This window comes from Carcharhinus amblyrhynchos, chromosome 28 (assembly GCF_965287045.1).
Source record: "Carcharhinus amblyrhynchos chromosome 28, sCarAmb.v2.hapA, whole genome shotgun sequence".
Classification (NCBI taxonomy): Eukaryota; Metazoa; Chordata; class Chondrichthyes; order Carcharhiniformes; family Carcharhinidae; genus Carcharhinus; species Carcharhinus amblyrhynchos.
In genome coordinates, this window is record NC_137351.1 from 20,015,882 (window position 1) to 20,037,047 (window position 21,166).

At 40.1% G+C, this 21,166-nt stretch overlaps 1 protein-coding gene across 2 annotated transcripts in view; it reads right to left on the reverse strand.

Moving 5' to 3' along the window:
* The window catches only part of mindy2 (MINDY lysine 48 deubiquitinase 2), a 68,010-nt gene that overhangs the window by 19,873 nt on the left and 26,971 nt on the right, over positions 1-21,166 (reverse strand). For both annotated transcript variants that reach the window (XM_080214050.1, XM_080214049.1), the window contains exon 6: positions 15,941-16,083. In XM_080214050.1, the coding sequence (XP_080070176.1) occupies positions 15,941-16,083 (143 nt within the window). The remainder of the gene's footprint in view (positions 1-15,940; positions 16,084-21,166) is intronic.

Below are 21,166 nucleotides of genomic sequence, written 5' to 3' on the forward strand. Positions count from 1 at the left end.
GTGAATCTTTGAAATTCTCCATCCAAGAGGGGAATGGAAGCTCACCATTGAGCAAGTTCAGGGCAGAAATCAATAGATTTCTGGAGATCAATGAAATCAAGGGATAGGGAGATGGTGCAAGTGGCACTGAAGTAGCAGCAGGAGGCCGCCATCTGGCCCCTCGAGCCTGCTATGCCATTCAATAAAATCCCCCCGGCTGATCTTTTTGTGGACTCAGCTCCACTTACCCACCTGCTCAGCATAACCCTTAATTTCTTTACTATTCAAAAATGCATCTATCTTTGCCTTAAAAACATTCAATGAGGTCGCCTCAACAACTTCACTGGGCAGGGAATTCCACAGATTCACAACCCTTGGGTCATGGAGTTTCTCCTCAACTCAGTCCTAAATCTATCCCCCTTATTTTGAGGCTATGCCCTAAGTCTAGTCTGACCCGCCAGTGGAAACAACTGCCCTGCTTCTATTTATTCCCTTCATAATTTTATGCGCTTCTCTAAGATCCCCCCCTCTTTCTTCTGACATCCACTCAGCCTCTCCTCTCAACTCTGGAATCAACCTGGTGAATCTCCTCTGCACCCCCTCCAGTGTCAGTATATCCTTTCTCAAGTAAGGAGACCAAAACTGTATACATTATTTCAGGTGTGGCCTTACCAACACCTTATATAACTGCAACATAACTTCGTTTTTAAACTTCATCCCTCCAGCCATAAAGGCGAAAATTCCATTTGCTTTCTTAATTACCTGCTGCATCTGCAAACCAACTCCTTGTGATTGCTGCACAAGGACACCCATGCTGCAATTTTTTATTATTTAAATAATAGTCCATTTTCCTGTTATTCCTAGCAAAATGGATGGCTTCACATTTACCAACATTGTACTCCATCTGCCAGACCCTTGCCCACTCATCTGAAGTATCTATACCCCTTTGCACATGTTCAATATTCTCTGCACACTTTGCTCTACCACTCATCTTAATGTCATCTGCGAACTTTGACACACTACACTTGGTCCCAACTCCAAATCATCCATGTAAACTGTGAACAATTAACAGACCCAACACTGCACTGGAGGCGTATCACTAGTCAATAACGGCTAACCAGAAAAACATCCATTCATTCCTACTCCTTGCTTTTAGTTAACTAATCCTCCATCCATGATAATACATTACCCATAATGCCATGCACCTTTATCTTATACAGCAGCCTTTTGTGCAGCATCCTATCAAATTCCTTCTGGAAATCCACATACACCAGTTCTTCCTTGTCCACCGCTCTCAATGTCCTCAAAGAATTCCAGTAAATTAGTTAATCATGACCTGCCCTTTATGAACCCATGCTGTGTCTTCCCAATGGGTCAGTTACCAACCAGATGTCTCACTATTTCTCCCTTGATAGATTCAAGCATTTTCCTCAGTACAAAATTTAAGCTAACTGGCTTACAGTTACCCACCTTTTGTCTACCTCCTACTTTAAAGAATTAAATCACATTTGCTTTTTCCAATCTGCGGGACCTGTCCGAGAGTCCAGTGAATTTTGGTAAATTCCTCTAAGTGTATTTGCTGTTCCCCTGCCCTCTCTTTTAGTACCCTGGGATACGTTCCACCAGGGCCAGGAGACCTGTCTACCTTTAGCTCCATTGATGACTTCTTTGGTATACCTGCTATAGCCTTCTTGTGATCAATTTTTGAAATGTTGTGTCTTCCACCTGTTCAATGCTTTGTCCATTTCCTCATTTCCCATCATTAAATCCTCTTCTTACCCTTTAAAGGGCCAATGTTTACTTTAGCCATTCTTTTTCATTTTATGTGTACAAACTTGGCTATCTTCTTACATTGAGCTAGTTTACTCTCAATCTATCTTACTTTTCTCTGTGGCTTTTATGATTCCAGTGACCTTCATAGATTTCCCAATCCTCTAGTGTCCCATTAATCTTAGCCACTTCATATGCACTTTCAATTTGATATCCTCCTTTATTGCCTCAGATATCCATGGCTGATTACCCCTTTTTCTGCAGTCCTTCCTTTTCACTGGTATATAATTTTGCTGAGCACTGAAAAATCGTTTTAAAAGTCCTCCACTGTTCAATTGTCCCACCATAAAGCTATTGCTCAGTCTCACCTGAGCCAACTCCTCCCTCATCCCATTGTAGTCTCTTTTGCTAAAGCTCAAGACACCAGTATTGCATTTTACCTTCTCACGCTCCATCTGTATTTTAAATTCAACCATAGTGATCACTCCATCCAAGAGGATCCCTAACTGCAAGATCATAAATTATTCCTGTCTCATTACAAAGGACCATTGAGGTAGATGATCAGCCATGAATGCTGGAACAAGCTCCATGGGCCTCCTTTTCCTAGCCATGCAGGAATGTGATCTCACCTCAGCAGGCTTTACGTGGAAGGAGGTGCACAGTATCAAACAAGTCACAGATGACCTTGTCCTGTTCTATTCTGAAATTGAACAATTTGTACACTTCTGCTGAAATCAGCTTTGTATATAAAATGGGCACCACAAAACTTTAAATATGCAAATGACTAACCCTGCATCAGAAAAATGCTGAGACCTGCAAATGAAACTGAGAAAATTATTTTAATCATATTTTGAGAGGCAATACTAAATATAGCTGCCATTTTCAAAACAATTACATTGAAAAGCCAAATTATTTTGTCATTTGAAGGGCCTCAGGCCCTTTGTGTATCCATTTAATTTAGCATCACTGTGTAGTTCAACTCTGGTGAATTTTCAAACAAGCCTGAGTAGATTTCTGAAACGCTTACCAATCAACACAACAGAAATTCAGCACGGGACTGGGTAGAAAATATCCTCACAAAATGTTTAAAATATTATCATTCTGCCGAGGAGCAATCACCTTTAAAGTTTACACATTTTAAAAGGTGCCCTTGTGCACCTCACCCAAACAGTGTTTCTCTTTCTAAATAAATAACAACTGCTGGCTGTGTGCCACAATACGCCATCTCCTCAATCACCAGGTTGTAAAAGATTCAAGTCTTTGAACTTCCTGAAATTGTAGTGCTTTGCTCTCCCTCCGGCTCTTGATAAAGATTCTATTTCTCAAAATATACTTCAGTTATGGAAGGGGTGGGGAGGCAGAAGAGAAAGAGACAAATAGAGAAATTAATCTGCTCGAGCTCTGGAGCTTATTTTGATAGTTATTCCAAATAGGAATGGACCTAGGTCGATGTCAGTTAAAGCCACCACCAGTTTTAGCTCCAACTTTCACAGCCGGCGTTTCTGTTAAGGTCGCCCTGCTATTTTCACACACAAGAATCGTGACTTGGCTAAGAGACCAGAAAGTGACTGGTGACCGTGCGCCCATACCACAATGAAGATCAATATCTCTAAGACAATCAACTGAATTGGCAGACGACTAATTTCTCCCCCATATTTGGAATAACGATGCAATCATTATGATAAATGCATCTTTATTTTTGCACTTGCTTCAAAATATCGCACTTCCTTCATTCCCAGAAGACTCTTCAGTTGGCACATGATTTCAGCATAAAGCAGGGAGAACTAAGCATTCAATATATAGCAAAATGTTTAAAATACAGCACAGTCAACATTGCATTTAGTATAAAGTAAGAGAAATCCATCAATTCAGAGTTCTCCATTCCTGGCTTTCATGACCACAAACCAAAATAATAATCACAACTCTAGTAATCATCACTCAGAGCAGGGAAATTTATCCACACTGGTGTAAGGGGGATCTCTAAATACTGACCTCGGGAATAGATGCCAACAAGACTTGATGCCAAACTCGTAGGACTCCTTCTTAAACTGCAAGGTGCACTATCGACAGAACTGATAATGGATCTCATTTTGGGATATTTTACAAGGTTAACGGTGCCATATAGAATGCAGGTCCTTGTCATTTTACATCTTATGACAAACACTGACTCAAAAGTTCCATGAATTGAAGGGAAGTTTGGTTTTTTTGTCCCCGTCACTTAAGGAAACCAGAATTTCTCAGACATGACTGTTACACAATTATGCAATGTAGAAATTTGTTCCGAAAAGAGCAGTTACCACCTTGAAATTTCTGTGGAAGAACTGAAAGGCCTCATTGTTTTAAACAACACTCTCTGCCCATCAGTGATAAAGTTAGTTATACATTGTGGAGGGTGGGAAGGAGTGTGGGTGGGATCTTATCCCTCATTTCTCATTGTTTTAGGTCAGTGCATTTTAGCATTCTTTCTTGATTGACACTATGCTAACATGCTTGCTGCTGACTGGTCGACTTTATAGCATGGATGATAATAATGTTTCTTGAATATGGATAATCAAATGCCACTGATGAGAAAGCCACAGTCTTGGGGGATTGTGTGGCGTTGGGAGATCTTCAATGCCTCAACCTATGAAATTTAATTCATCCATTCCGCACAAACATACAAGACAGGGAGCATTCAGAAACAAAATGTAAAGCAGAAATTATTCTGCATTACCCAAAGGTATTTTTGCACGATAGTTCTTCAAATGTATTACTTTATTCACCTGATACCATACAGGCATCATTTTGAGACTCAATGCTAATTTCTTTCGGGCCTAAAAATAAAGCTTCATTAGAATTGCATTGAATCAGTATTGCAAACAATTACAGACCAGTTGTGGCTCTTTTGATGGTTGATCTGTGCAAGTAGACAACAACAAATAAGGCTGAAGCATTCGCAGCCGAGTGGATGATCCATCTTGGCCTCCTCCAGTAGCGCCCCCCCATATCTCAGGTGCCAGTCTCCAGCCAATTCAATTCACGCCACGTGTTATCAAGAAATGGTTGGAGACACTGGATACTGCAAAGACAATGGGCCCAGATAACATTCCAGCAATAGTACTGAAAACTTGTGCTCTAGAACTTGCCACTCCCCTAGCCAAGCTTTTCCAATGCAGTTACAACACTGCCATCTACCCGACAATATGGAAAATTGGCCTAGTTACACCTGTACAGAAAAGCTAGGACAAATTCAACCTGGCCAATTACCACCCAGTCTATTCTCAATCATCAGTAAAGTGATGGAACAGGTCATTTATAGTGCCGTCAAGCAGAACTTGCTCAGCAATAACCTGCTCAGTGACGCCCAGTTTGAATTTTGCCAGGGTCACTCAGCTCCTGACTTCATTACAGCCTTGGTTCAAATGTGGGCAAAAGAGCTGAATTCCAGAGGTGTGGAGAGAGTGACAGCTGTTGGCATCAAAGGCTGCATTTGACCGTGTGGCATCAAGGAGCCCTCGCAAAACTGGAATCAATGGCTATCAGAGGGCAAACTCTGATTTCCCCAGATGATTGTCATACAAGTTTCCAAACTCTCCCTCAAAACAAGCATCAAAATCTTCTTTCACAATACTGCTTTCCATCAACAGTTTTGCAATGCAAAAACCAGTCCAGGTTTTCTAAATGACTCTTAAATAAAGCTGCTGCACCACTTCTAACAGTAAATGCAGAATCTGGGTTTCGTGCCTCCTTGAGGACTTTTCTGCCTTGACAGCTGTACAAGCTGTTCACAGCTGCTTTAACTCACAATTACCAGGCTTCATTAAAATGGCATCAAACGTTTGATTAACCTCTGACATCTGCTTTCCCACGTTAGCTCTGGTTACTGCAATTGCCTCTAACGCAGAACATTTTGTTTACTCTTCCTTGAATTCTTCTGAACAATACCCAAGTCTCTTATTTTAACTTCAGTCGTCTTAACCCCCAATTCCCTAATTATCTGGAGAGGAACTGGTTCTTTGGGAAGTCTGCCTCTTTGCAGCTCCCATCCTCTCCAGTCTTTCTTCTGACAAGAGAAGAGACAGAGTTCAAAGGTGTTCACTCTGGTGGCCGCCTTCAACTACAATATATCCAACTAAAACTTAAAAAGCTTTTCTACCTTACAAGGCCCACAGTTGCTAAGCAACCATTGCTAGTTTATTTACTCTTCACGTCGTAACCCACCCTCTCTAAGCACAATAGAATTATAGTTGCAACATAACCGCCACACAAACATTCTTGTCCACTATGAATTTAACAACAGGTTTTACACTTCCAAGCACAAAAACATTAAATTAAGACCTCTTGAAAATATACCTTACTTTTAACGATTCCCAATAGAAATATAAATCTTTTAAACTACCTTTGTATTCCTAACCTACTGAGATTCAACTAGTTCTACTATAGTTTTGCACTTTTAAAGTCAAGTTTATTTATTAGTTGCAAGAAAGATTTACATCAACACTGCAATCAAGTTACTGTGAAATTTCTCTCGTCACCACAGTCCGGTCGGTGCCTGTTCGGGTCAATGCACCTAACCATCATGTCTTTCAGAATGAGGGGGGAAACTGAAGTATCTGGAGGAAATCCATGCAGACTCGGGGAGAATGTGCAAACCCTACACAGAAGTGACTCAAACCGGGAATCAAACCCGGTTCCCTGGTGCTGTGAAGCAGCAGTGCTAACCACTGTACTACTACATAAAGAATTCATGCGCTTTTCATAGCTCACGCAAAGTAAGTGACATTCCTTGTTGTAGTTCAGCATTTTAAAAGACTGAACAGCAACATGCATAAGAACTTTAAAAGGAGTGGGTCCTTACACCCTGTTGAGTCTGCTCCACTAAACAAGTACATCATGGCCCATGATCTTCCTCAATATTACCTTTCCACATAATCCCCATATCTCTCAATTTTCTTAACACCCAAAAATCTATCTACATCTAGAATACACTCAAAGGACAGAGCATCCATAGCCCTTGGAAGGGTAGAGAATTCCAAAGATGCACAGAGTAATGTCTTTTCTCAGTGCCATATGGCTGAACCTTTACTCGAGACTATGTCGTCTAATTCTGGTCTCAACAACCAGAGGAAACATCCTCTTACCACCTACCGTGTCAAACCAGTTAGGATTTGTTTCAATTGAATCACCTCTCATTCTTTTAAATTCACAGGAATATATGCCTCATCTACTTCATGTCTCACAGGATAATTCTTTAATGCTGCAACTGTTATTTTGCAAAATTTTCCCACTTGTCTCAAGGGCTCACTGCAGTATTTTCTACAAGGATACAAGCAATTTGAATGTAAAACAGCATGTGAACCTAATCATGAATCTTAACAATCCCACTACAAACCCTCAGTAGTAACCTGTGAAATCCTGTCTCTCAAGTGCATATTTTCATTTTTCTTTATTTATTCAGTCACAGGATGCAAATGTTGCCGGCAAAGCCAGCATATATTGTCCATCACTAATTGCCCTTGAAAGTGGTGAGTTGCCTTCTTGAACATCTGTGTTTTCTATGTTGTGATACACTCAGCACTTTTCAACAACGACCATCAGCATTATGATCCAGTGACAGTGAAGGAATGACAATATTAATTGCAAGTCAGGATGTTGTGTGGCTTGGAGGGGAGCTTTCAGGTGGTGGTAGTGCTCCCATGTATCTGCAGCCCTTTTTCTTCTGGGTGGCAGAGGTCGTGGGTTTGGAAGGTGTTGCTGAAGACGCTTTAGTGAGTTACTGCAGTACATCATGTAGATGGTACATACTGCTGCCACTGTTTCAGTGGTGGAGTGAGTGAATGTTTAGGGTGGTCGAGGGGGTGCCAAACAAGTCAGCTGCTTTGGATGGCGTTTAGCTTTCTGGGTAGTGTTTCTGGAGCTGCAGTCATGCAGGCAAATGCTCAGTTTTCTTTTACACTCCTGACTTGTGCCTTATCAACGATGGGTAGGCTCTGGGGAGTCAGGAAATGAGTTACTTACCACAGAACTCCTGCTCTTGTATGCACAAAATTAGAAAGGTAATTTGTTGGTTAGTTTTTAATTAGTCATTGTCCATGTGGAGCCATAGGCATTTCTGTACTAGAGACAACTGGCAATTTAGCTTAAGGGGCACCACTTCACATCAAGCGTGAGGCAGGTGAAGAGACCGGGTCCCAAGTCTACCTTGGCCAGAATGGGAATTGAATCCACGTTGGTATAATTATTCTGGACCACACGAGCCATCCAACCAACTGAGCGAACTGGTCCCGATGTATAATCAAACTTGCAAACAGCTGGAACCAAAATTCAACCAACTGATCTTCTCAAAGTTTAAACTAAATGTTCTTTATGCTCAAACATACACGTCAGTCATAGCCTGGCCATGAATCCACCCAAAAACCTACAAGTTAAGCTTCAAATTTCAACTGCCAATAACTTCCCTGTTCATTTTTTCCAAACATGTATTTGTATTTGCCACAGGACCTTCATTATCCTGCAATATTCACAAAAATAAAATCCAGGCATCGACAGGTTGAAGCTGCGAGTAGTCATTTTGGGCATGGGAAGAGGGCTGCCTGAATTTCAATCAGCAACCTTCCCCAAAATGGTAGAAAATTCACTGCAATGTGCAACACAAAAATTTAATTTAATGTTGGCAGCACATCAATACTCATGTCAATAAACTGCTCAAACTTGCTGTCATGTCAATCCCTCACAACACACAAGCTATGCACAAACTCAGGATAACTTCATCAATTAAACATAAAATGAAATAAAAATGCTAACTGGAAAACAGAACATGTTCAGTTCTCATTTTAAAACTGATAAACTTGCACCATCCCTTAAAAGCCAACAACTACAGTTATTTATTCACAGTATTCACAGAAGTCTCCTGAATTGAAAAGCTGTTCCTTGCACTGGTGTTTCTCAAATAAAATTGTACTGCATAAAATAGACCAAGTTAAATGCGCAATTTTTAGTTTAGTTTGTCCAATCACCCCACAGGTGAAATTATTAATCTAGGTCGCAGCTGGACCTCCAAATCACGTCTGAATAAAGTCCATCTGTTTCCTGAAATTTTCAGCATTAATGAGAAACGTCTGCTCATTGATGCAGATAACAATACCCTCGTGTCTTCCTTAATGTACAAGCAAATGAGTGACAACAGCAATTTATTGCTCTCATCTCTTTGCTCAGTACCTATCCACAAAATAGAAATAAGACTGGCTGTGCTTATTAAACGCTAATACAAATCAATACAGGAGGTAATCTTTGCACTTGAGCCAAGCGTGTAGAAAATGCCAACTTAAAATGAGCTTTTATAATGTGCATTGCATTGCCATATGGTGGGGCCTGCTTATCGAAATATACAAGAGCATTTTAATCCATGGGAGTGAATGCTATTAGTGCTGATCAGGTTAATGAACTGTCAGCTGGTTAAGAAGTTAAAAACTGAGGCCACATTCATCTTACCATTAATTTGAAATAAATCAAAACAAGGAACAACCTGTATTATTGCACAAGACTAATGTAATTTGACTGAATTCAGCATAGGTTCAAAAACCTTTAATGCTCTGTCACTTAGTCTTTCATAACAATGATTACCCAACATTTTTCAGAGTGAAGGGAATTTAAGAATATAAGAAATAGGAGCAGGAGTAGGCCATTCAGCCCTTCGAGCCTGCCCCACCATTCAATAAGATCTATCGAAGCAATTATTGTCAAGTAAGTTCTGTTGTCAGTTTCTATTGATGTACAAAAACAACGAAAAATGTGCAAATTAACAAAAATACAGGCGTTTTAAAAACAGGTTAATAATTAGTAGAGAAAATACAGATTCATGTTTAGGACAATGCTCCACTTCGGAGTTCAAGATGCAAAGGAGAATTTTAATACATTGATTATACACAGGGCAAAAAGGGTGCTAAAAACTGCAGCAAACATAGATACTGCAATCAGAGATGAAAAGCAAATGGACAAAGAGGTAATTTACCTGTTAATCCCCCACTTTGTGACTGCAATGACTTTGTTTGTGGACTTCCTTCTTTCTTCCTCCCTTTCTGTTTCTATTAAAATATTTCATCATCTTTGAGCTCTGAAGGGTGTCTGAAAGGTTAATCTGTCTTTCCTGCCATTGATGTTGACAAATCTGCTGTGTTATGAGGACAAACTTAAAACACGGACTATTCCACAGGAGGATAAAAGGATGTTTCATTATGTTTAAAAGCTATGAAAGATTTTGATAGCATTGAAGGGGAAAATGACTGTTGAAATTGCAGCCATTTCAAATTATCAATAAGTTGAGAAGAAAGGTTCAGATAATCCTTATTAAATAAGGAGCTGAAGTACAAAATCTTCCTTTGCTGCATTTGCTACATTTTTAAATACAAGAACAGATAAACATTTGAAGCACAAAGATACAGGAACAAGGGGGAAGGGCAAGGCAAAACAATTAGTTTTGGGTTGTCCCAACATAGACATAATGTGCAAATCAATTTATCTTATGTTGAAAAGACACAATAGTTCAAAGTAGAGCATTGCTCTTGGGAAAAAAAAATGACTTGTGAAGCACAAACACAACCTTGTGAAACGTGATCAAGTAGATGAGAACAAATGAACACCCATGCAAACGTCACCTTTAAAAATCCCATAACTGGCCAATGTGCCAAACCAAGCGTTCATCAAAGGACTGAAATACCATATTACACAAAATGACCAAGGCTGCATTTGTGTATAGCTGCAGAGCATGATGCATCTCATCAATAGATCAGTTTTTTTTAGTGCAGTCAACGTCAAATCATTTGTGCACAGGCTTCACAAACAGCAAATCAATCAAATCCAAACAAGCTGTTCATGACAGTTTGAGGAAGGGATTCTGGGCAAATCTTGATCATTTTCAAGAATGTCATGGGATCTTTTATGTCCAATTCGGCAACAGAATTACAATTTTAGTGTCACATTGACTATCATATATGCAGCATGCATATGTGATAGTCCCTCAATACTGCACCAGCATGTGAACTTGGATTATGAACTCACATCTAGAGTAGGCCTTGAATACATAACCTTTTGAATAAACTGGAAGAGTTACCAAGAAAACCAGATGACACATACAATACTTCATCTTCAAACACTGAAACCCATCATAAAATATATTGCAACATTTAATAAAACATATTTTTGCCCATATTACCACCTCTTGCCTTAGATTTCCAATGTATATCCTGTAACTAGTTCTTCTCCTTATTTGCCAAATTTCTGGATACAAATTTTGAACCGTTATTAGCATCTGTGCCAGTGTTAGTAAAATTTCTGGCAAGCACATAGTAATTTGATTCGGAACTTTACAAATTTTAAATTAATTAAAAGGAGTAAAAACACAGACCACTTATTAAACTCAGAACAGTGTGCTACTGAGTTAAGATTTGTTCTGTGGTCTGCACTCATTTAGTTGATTTCAATCATAACAGACAGATCTTGCAGTTGATCCAGGTTGGAGGAGGGGGGAGAAAAAAACTCAAAGAGGGTTCCGATTCCAGATTGTGACAGCGTCAACAACTTATTTGTGTGTTACCTTTAACAAAATAAAGCATCACAAGGTGCTTCACAGGAGCATGAGCAAAAGTTGACTTTACGTTATATATTAGGGCAGATGACCAGGAGATCGGTCAAGTAGAAGATTTTTGAGGAGAATCTCAAAGGGAAAAGTAAGATGAGAGGCGGAGGTTTGGGGAGGAACTTCCAGAGCTTGGAAGTTCAGTAAATGAAGGCATGACCATCAAATGGTGGAGTCATTTAAACTGGGTACACTTGCCAGGAGCAATCAATATCAGTGTAGGATTGTGCCCAGCTATCATTTCCTGATTTGCACCCTCCCCACTGTTGAAATGCTGAAAGGTTTTCCCAGCCAAGGACTAAGTTTAAAGAAACACAACTTATACTAAGCTCTCAATAGGCAGACAAAAAGCTCATATTCTACTGAGTCAAAAGGGAAAAAGAGTTTATTCGAAAAAACACACTGTGCACATCTTGGACAGAGAAGATTTTGTGTTCCTTCAAAAACCAACAACCCAACTGACTTTTCATTACAACTTTCAAGTCTTTTTCTGACTTTTTTTATTTATTAGTCACAAGTAGGCTTACATTCTCACTGCAATGAAGTTACTGTGAAAAATCCACTAGTCGCCACACTCCGGCACTTGTCCAGGTACCTTGAGGGGGAATTTAGCGTGGCCAATTCATCCAACTTGCACGTCTTTGGACTGTGGGAGGAAACTGAAGCACCCGGAGGAAACCCACACAGAGAGAATGTGCAAACTCCACATTGACCCAAACCAGGAATCGAACGCAGGTTCCTGGCACTGAGAGGCAGCAGTGCTAACCATTGTGCCACCATGCAGGTGAGCTTGGAAGGAGTTTTTCTAAACATGAACGTGAGCCTGGAGGACAGGGATGGTTTAATTCTGTTCAGAGATCACAACTTCCCAGCCCACTCAGGACTAAATATAAATAATACCAGTAATCATATCCCTACTAACTAAATACCCAATATAGAAACAGAAAACATGGGGAAAAAAATCAATTTGTTATAATTCAGAAACTCAGGGCAAATGTCACTGTAGATCTCAAAGGATGTTTCTTTAAAGGGGGAGGAGAGCGCAAACAGAATTTCGTAAAACATCCATTTCATATGCCCACTCTCATTAAGATGACCTGCTCCCAAGTGCCTGTTTGCTAACACTCATAGCTGTCAACCAGCAAGCTGTAAAGTCAAACCCAGAGTTTAGGGCTTAATCCAGGCTGACACACATTGCAATCCTGAGGGAGTGCTGCATTGCCAGACGGAGGAACTTTGAATGAAACATTAAAATACAACATTTTCTCCCAGGTCAACAGACATTGAAGAAGCCCTCAAAAGCAGACTAACAAATCCTTAATCTCATTGGATTATAAACGAAGGGAATCTCCACGCATTCAGCAAGAGTGATGTGAAAAAGCAGACAAACCCATTGAAGAATTTTCAGTCAATCTAGTGGTAAAGTGCACTGATTGTCCTTCATTTCTCATCAATTTTAGAAAGTAAAATGAAGATTGGGGCATATACAAGCTGAAATATCATAAAGCAAGACATAGTTGACATTAAAACTTGGAAAACTGCACTCAAAATGGAAAAGTCTGAGGTTCAACAAATATAACATGAATCTTCCAGATCCAGGACATTTTTGCTAGTAATAACTGAGTATATCATAAAAAGCCCATTTACATCCCAGGAACAGGCATAACTTCTTCAGGTTTTTTTGAAATTGACTATACATAAATTGGGACATTCGTGTCAGTCCAGTGATTTCTAAAGATTGCTGCCTGCTGCAACTTCAACAGTGCACCCCACAGAGGAGCCAGGAATCAGAGGCAGCAGCTTCTAGCTGGGTGCCAGCCGACAACATCAGTTTCGCAGAGTCACGATAGCAAAACTGACAGTTTTGCCATTTCTACAACTGCAAAATCGAGGCCATTGACTTACATGAGGACTGACTACAACATATCCAAATGTGCTGATAACAAGGTGAGTTTAGAAAACAAGTCGTGACAAAGATCAGCAAAGGTTGCAAAGGGACAGGTTGAGTGGAGATTAACTTGTTTTTTCTAAGTTTATTTAATATTGTCACAAATAGATTTACATTAACCCTGCAATGAAGTTACTGTGAAAACCCCCTCGTAGCAACACTCTGGCACCTGTTCAGGTACACTGAAAGAGAATTTAACATGACCAATGCACCTAACCAGCACTCCTTTCGCACTATGGGAGGAAACCGGAGCACCTGGACGAAACCCACGCAGACATAGGGAGAATGTGCAGACTCCGCACAGACAGCAACATAAGCCTGGAATCAAACCCAGGCCCCTGGCCCTGTGAGGCAACAGTGCTAGCCACTGTACCGCCCTTACGTTAGATGTAATATCATGCAGACAAGTGTGGAGTTGTCCAGTTTGGAAGGGAAAAACAGAAAAGCATTTTTTTTTCGATGTCTAGAGTCAGGGAAATTCAGAGTCAAATTCAGAATGTCTAGAGTCAGAAAGTTCAGAGACTTGGATAGCCTTGTACATAAACCAAAGTTACAGTGCAGCAAAAGCAAACAATTAGAAAACAAGATTATTTTAATCCCTTTGTAATAAAGATTTAACATAAAAAACCTTACTGTGATTATGTAGGGCCTGAGTGAGACCACACTGAGTACTGTGCAGTTTTGCCTTCTTTAACAAAGACAAACTTGCCTTAGAAGTACAAGTGTTCACTAAACTGATTCCAGGGGTGAGGGAATTGTCCAATAAGGAGAGTTTGTGAAAACTATGCCGATATTCCCTAGACTTCAGAAGATAAGAGGTGATCTAAAGGGGCTGGATGGTTAGATGCTGTGGGGTCTCATACTGGACATCACAGCCTCAAAATTAGCAATTGAGGACTGAGCGAAGAGCAATTTTTTTCCAAACACGAGGAATTCTTGAAATTTGTTGACATCTTCAAGACAGAGATTAATCATGTATGGGGTTCTAAGGGAATTCAAGGATAGTATGAGAAGATTGAATTGAAGATGATCAACTCACCTGGGGCGGCACGGTCACACAGTGGTTAGCACTGCTGCTTCACAACTCCAGGGACCTGGGTTCAATTCCCGGCTTGGGTCACTATCTGTGTGGAGTTTGCACATTCTCCTCGTGTCTGTGTGGGTGTCCTCCAGGTCATCCAGTTTCCTCCCACAGTCCAAAGATGTGTGTTAAGTTGATTGGTCAGACTAAATTGCTCCTTAATGTCCTGAGATGTGTAGGTTAGAGGGATGAGTGGATAGAATATATAGGGATAAGGGGGTAGGGCCTGGGTGGGACTGTGGTCTGTACAGACTCGATGGGCCAAATGGTCTCTTTCTGTACTGTAGGGTTTCTATGATTCTATGATCAGCCATGTTCGTACCACATGGCACAGCAAACTAAAATAGCCAAATGGCCTCCTCCTACTCCTGTGTGACAGCCTTAATTACAGTTTTGTTAATCTTTCTCCCTTCTCCCTTTTTTAAAATTAAAAGTTAAAACTACCTTTGGATGCTACAGTTGGGATAAAGTCAACTATTTTAAACATGCTGGCAATGCACACTGCGTAGCAAGTAACAGTAAGGAGTTGCAAAGGAGAAGCTGAGACCTTCACACACACACACACACACTTCATCTCACTAGCATTATAGTTAGAAAGCAAAGAAAGGCTATTTTAACTACTTACCTGCAATAGTATAAATCAATGCCCAAGAAGTAAGCTACCTATTCTATCAGCTGGCCTGAGTAGACAAGATGGATTTCTGCACTCAAACTCATGTCCTGCACTCCAATCTGCAGAATGAGTGCCAACTGCAGATGTGTTATTAATCCAGAATTTCAAGAGCAGAACATGTTGATTACACAGCAACTTGCTGCTCACGACAATTATAGCATGACATATTATGACTGAAAGACACTTTTTTTTCTTTTTATTCGTTTGTGGGATCTGGGCGTTGCTGGCTGGCCAGCATTTATTACCCATCCCTAGATGCCCCTGGAGGGCAGTTGAGTGTCAACAACATTGCTGTGTCTCTTGAGTCACATGTAGGCCAGACCAGGTAAGGACAGCAGATCTCCTTCCCTAAAGTCCATTACTGAAATGTATAATTTTTAAGTGAAGCATGAAGTTAACATCTGGTACATTTCATTTTAGGTCTCCTTGCATTGTTCAGTTGTGTGAACATGAACCTAATCAAAAATGAGTAATATGACCCATTTGTAAATGCTTTTACATAAGCATTACATACAGTAATAGATACTGGAAGACATTTCATCCTACATTTACAACAATGCACACCAAATCATATTTGATTTTGCTGAAACATGCCCCTACTAAATTCTGGTTCAATTTCAGAATTCAATTGATCCAAATATAACTCAATTTTCTACGTAAATTAGCACTTTGATAAAAGAAACGCGATGTCCATTATATCAGCTAGTGTTTTACTATTTTTTGCAGGAAGGAGCAACTAAACAGTTCATTCTGTATTGCACACATTATTATAATTGTGGAGGAGGCTGTCTTGGTATAAATTTTCAGCAGGCAACAATTTGCAATTGAGCAGAGCACTTAGTTTTTAAAAAAATCTTAGAAAATCCAAAGAAGTACCTTGTGTTTTGTCATAGTACTAAAATGGTTATTTCTGAAGAACACACACAATTCTCCTTCTTCAACTGTGGAAATCAGTTCACATAACCCGTGGAACGTCAGTTGGGTTGCAGTACTGTTCAGAAACTGCTCTGCAACAAATCCTAAAGACATAAAAAGCCATTCAGATTAGACCAGCTGAATACAAGGCATTAGTCTGAACTCATCACAGGTACAACCCAAGCTAGAAATTTAAGGATGGAATGTCCAAGATCTGCTTGTTTTAAGTGTTAATCAAGTAGATCTGCAGCTGAAATTGCGAGATGTAAACATCCTTTAAGCATTTCAATTATTGCTATAGAAACACGAATTCAATTACTGTGAACGACAACAGCTGCAAGATTCTCACATGTGTCAAAACTTTCATGTCCATGCTTCCAGAAATGCATTGTTCATAAATAGAAACAGAGTAATGAAAAAAAAAAGCACGTCTTCCTCAATAGTTAGCTGAAGATGTAGAGATGCCAGCATTAGACTGGGGTAAACACAGTAAGTCGTCTCACCACACGAGGTTAAAGTCCAACCAGTTTATTTGATAGTAATCCCACAAGCTTTTGGAAACTGTGTTCCTTGTGTGTCACACACCTGACAAAGGAACACCGTTTCTGAAAGCTTGTGGGATTACTATCAAATAAACTGGCTGGACTTTAACCTGCTGTTGACACTTGTCTGGTGAAGGCCATACAAAGCAGAAAATCCAAGGTTCAAGTCCCATCTTATGGTCATTTAGCTGATGTTATCTAAAATGGTAGTGCTAAAACTGGCCTCATCATATGCCAGGGAAGATGACAAATTACAGGGGTGCTGTTCCTAATTACAACCCAGTTACCTACTTTGGAAACTAATGTTTGGACAAGATCTGTTTCAGCTGTGGTGTTTTATCTGTGGAATAATCTGCCACTAGCAGTGATCCTGAACCATGGTGGAGGAATAAGGAGCAGCAACTGGCAAGAAGGTTGCCAAGAAAATCATCAAGAAGCCAGTACCCAAGAGCAGCAAAACATGGAAGCAAATCAGGAAAGAGGGTTACTCCATCTACAAAGTGATGGAAGCAGGTTCACCCTCAACACTGACATCTCCCCCAAGGCCATGATCATCACGAACTCATTCACCAATGACACCGTTGAGCGAGGCTTCCCCCTTGACCCGTTACAACAACAAGCGGCAGACCATCATCTTCTTGGAGATCCAGGTTGCCATGTGCCTGCTGTGGGAACTGGAACAAGTATGCCTTGTTGGAGGGGACAAAAGGTGGTGACCAAGTACACCAGCTCCAAATTAAATTGCATCAGTTCAGCTTCAATTAAAAAAAAATCAAGATTCATACATGAAGAATGGCGACTCAACGGAGGACATTTGTGGGGAAAATAATCAAAGTACTTAGAGGGGAAAGGAAAACATCTCTGGACAGTCACAAATGATCCCATTTTCGCCTGAAGAACAAATAAACTGCTCGTACTGGCACTTCCAAACCAAGACACAATCTTGGTTAATTATAAGAACATAAGAAATAGGAGCAGGAGTAGGCCATCTAGCCCTTCGAGCCTGCCCCGCCATTCAATAAGATCATGGCTGATCTGTTGTGGCTCAGTTCCACTTTCCCGCCCTCTCCCCATAACCCTTAATCCCCTCTCTTATCAAGAACCCATCAACCCGCTTCTTAAAAATATTTAGCGAGGCAGCCTCCACCACTTCAACGGGCAGAGAATTCCAGAGATTCACCACCCTTTGAGTGAAGAAGTTCCTCCTCAACTCCGTTCTAAACCGCCTCCCCTTTATCTTGAGGCTGTGCCCCCTAGTCCTACTGTCTTTTTTCAGTGGGAAGAGTCTCTCCACCTCTATCCTATCCATCCCATTCATCATCTTATACATCTCAATGAGATCTCCCCTCATTCTTCTAAACTCTAACGAGTACAAGTCTAGTTTATTCAGCCTCTCCTCATAGCTCAACCCCCTCAACTCCGGTATCAGCCTAGTAAACCTCCTCTGCACTCCCTCCAAGGCCAAAATATCCTTGCGCAGGTGCGGCGCCCAAAACTGCACACAGTACTCCAGCTGCAGCCTCACCAATGCCCTATACAGCTGCAGCAAGACCTCCCTACTTTTATATTCAATCCCCCTCGCTATGAAGGCCAGCATCCCATTCGCCTTCCTGACCACCTGCTGCACCTGCAAGCTGGGTTTTTGCGACTCATGCACAAGGACCCCGAGGTCCCTCTGCACCGTCGCCTGCTGCAGTTTTTCGCCACGTAAGTAATAGTCCTTCCTACCATTCTTCCTACCAAAGTGGACCACCTCACACTTGCCAACATTAAATTCCATTTGCCATTTCCTGGCCCATTCGCCCAGCCTATCTAGATCCTTCTGCAGACTCTCCACACCCTCCGCACAATTTGCCTTTCCCCCAATCTTGGTTCTAATTATGTTCTAACCAAGACATTTCTCCGTTTCCCCTCATTAAAAACGTTCCAGATACGTTCAATTATCAAAAATAAAACTCAATTTATGAAGTCTAAAACGATTCATAGCATCATACTAAATGAAAATTAAAGTGGGATAATCATAACAGTCAAGACAATTTCCCTACATTAATTTGAAATTAAGCTTAAAATGGTTTTAAAACTAATAAAATGCACTAGTTTTAGCAGTCTTAAAGTTATGTTTAATCTTATTTGTTTTATTCTTTCATGGGATGTGGGTGCAGCTGGTAAGGTCAGCATTTGTTGCCCATTCTTAATTGTCCTGGAGGTGGTGGTGGTGTGGCCTTTTTGAACTGCTGCAGTGCATCTGAGTGACCCAACTGAGTGGTTGCGAGGTCATTGAGTCAGCAGTCAAGAGTCAACCGCTACTGTGGGTCCAGAGTCACATGTTGGCCAGACCAGATAAGGATGCCACCTTTTCTTCCCTAAAAGGACATTAATGAACCAGTTTGTATGACAATGATACTGTGATGGTCACCATCACTGATAATAGCTTTCAATTCCAAATTTAATTAATTCAGTTTAAATTTTGCCAGCCACAGTGGAGGCATTTCTACGTTTTTGAAGAGATCTTTCATCAAAAACAAGCAGTTTTGATATAGAATGAGGGGGAACGAGTCCAAAGCAAATTTGCAGATGAGTTGAACAAAACTCCAAATATCCTAGCTTAAACAGATAATAGCAGCAGGGGTATATCATTTATCTATCAAGTAGGATTGTTTAGCCCAGAGAGTCCCAAAAATGGGGGAAAATAGCTTAAAATAATTGAGTGGGTCTTATTAAAATACAGGCACATAAACCAATTTTCTCACAGAAATTAAGGTTCAATTTTAGCTGCGCCATTTTTTAAATACCAAAACTATAAAAAGCTTAAATAATTAATTCTGCAAAAAGGAGTGACAATTTAACAGCTTTTCCTGTAACACCATCTGCAATAAGCATAGCTTACTTCATTAAAACACAATAAATGCATAGGATCAATGCAGCCTCAAACAGAAGTGAATGCAGAGCTAAAATCCAAGTAATTTTTCTGTTATTAGCAAGGTGACCTCTACTGAAGCTTCGACATAACTGTAAAGAAGCTCCAATCCATAACATGCTTTCACTCCTGAATACATGCAAAATGACTATTAGTTTTCTTAATAGGTGCAATTTAAGATAGACAACAGTGATAATCCAAACTGCAAGACATTTAATCAATTTGCCATTAAAGCAATGTATTTGATATATTTATCAAGTGAATGTTCTAATTTGAGCTCTGTTTATGGTGTTGATTTCTCTGCAACCAGTAGCCCACATGCTGATAATGCAGAGGCATAACTGAACTTAGATCATGGGGTCTTTGTTTTTATGAGCTAATGCAGTTCTGTTTTTTTTGGGTTATCTCCTGGCATTTCAGCATAGGGTTTAATTAGGTTGATTGACAAGAGGGAGTCTGTGAATGGGCAGAGCTAGGCTTACTAAGGGAATGCAGGCAGTTAGCTGCTTCATTTGAAAGCAGCAGCAGCTCTTCTTTCTCTGTCTGGAGATACAAGTATGGGGCCTGCTATAAGTCCGTCTCCAAAGGTCTTAAAAGGCTTAAGGACTCGCAACCCACATAAGCCTTGTGTTTTTGCCTACTCATTTGAAGAGGTGTTTACGTTTTATGAGGAATATTGCTTAAATTATTAATAATAGAGATGGAGTCACTATTAAGAATTGTATCTTGTCATGTTTAAGTGTTTCAATTGGGAAAAGTTAAACCATTCTTTGTCTTATAGTTAAACTACTAATAAATGCAGTTTGTTTTAACAAAAGCTTCCTAGTGGGTCAATAAAATGATTGCTGGAATGAAACACCTCATGCTCACATTCATGGCATAAAACAAAAAATATTGGGAGTCCAGTCTAGTTTAATATTATACCTTGCACTTTCAGACCTGGTCCGCAACAATTAACAAGATTATCAACCTAATAACAGAAACCAATCCATCTGCTTCTTTTGGCCAAGTTACATTGAACATATATTCTACAAACCCTCTTCTTCTTGTACATCTTAGTTTTGAAAAATATAATTCCCACTAAATAAAGAAAAGTGCATGACTTGAAGCAATTCATAGGTAGATTTTCCATTCCAGTTAGAAAGCATCTAACTTCAACACTACCACCTTATGATTCAACTGAGATCAGAAACTTGAGGAAATCACATGTACAACCTTGGATGCTACTGCTCTGAGGCTCAGTCAACCAATGAATCAGCAATATCAAAATAATGTCTTGTAAATTTACATTACTAAAAACTTAAACTTGCCAAATTTGCATCATTTTGCGCTGATTTAAGGCAATACCACAAACGGTGCATTTTCAGGGGAAATGAACAAATTTTACATTATAGCAACTTGTCGCATAGCCTCAAATAAACACAGTTCTGATCTTATTTGCGCCAGCTGTGACGACAGAGTTCAAAAACCGTGTGCGAGTCATCCATCAGTTAATGGTTGAAGCATCTCCTGCCACTTTCAGATTGCTCGAGATTACTTGATGTGGGTTCAGAATCAAATACTTGACGTTTGGTGGTGTTTATACCAGGGTTTCTGGTTCAGGCTACCAATTCTGAACAAGGCACAATGGAAGTTCTCAAAAACATCATATATGAACTGTTTGCTGTGTTGTCAGAGTTAGCCAGCTGCACAAAATTAAATGGATAGCAACTGTCAGACTTAGAGATT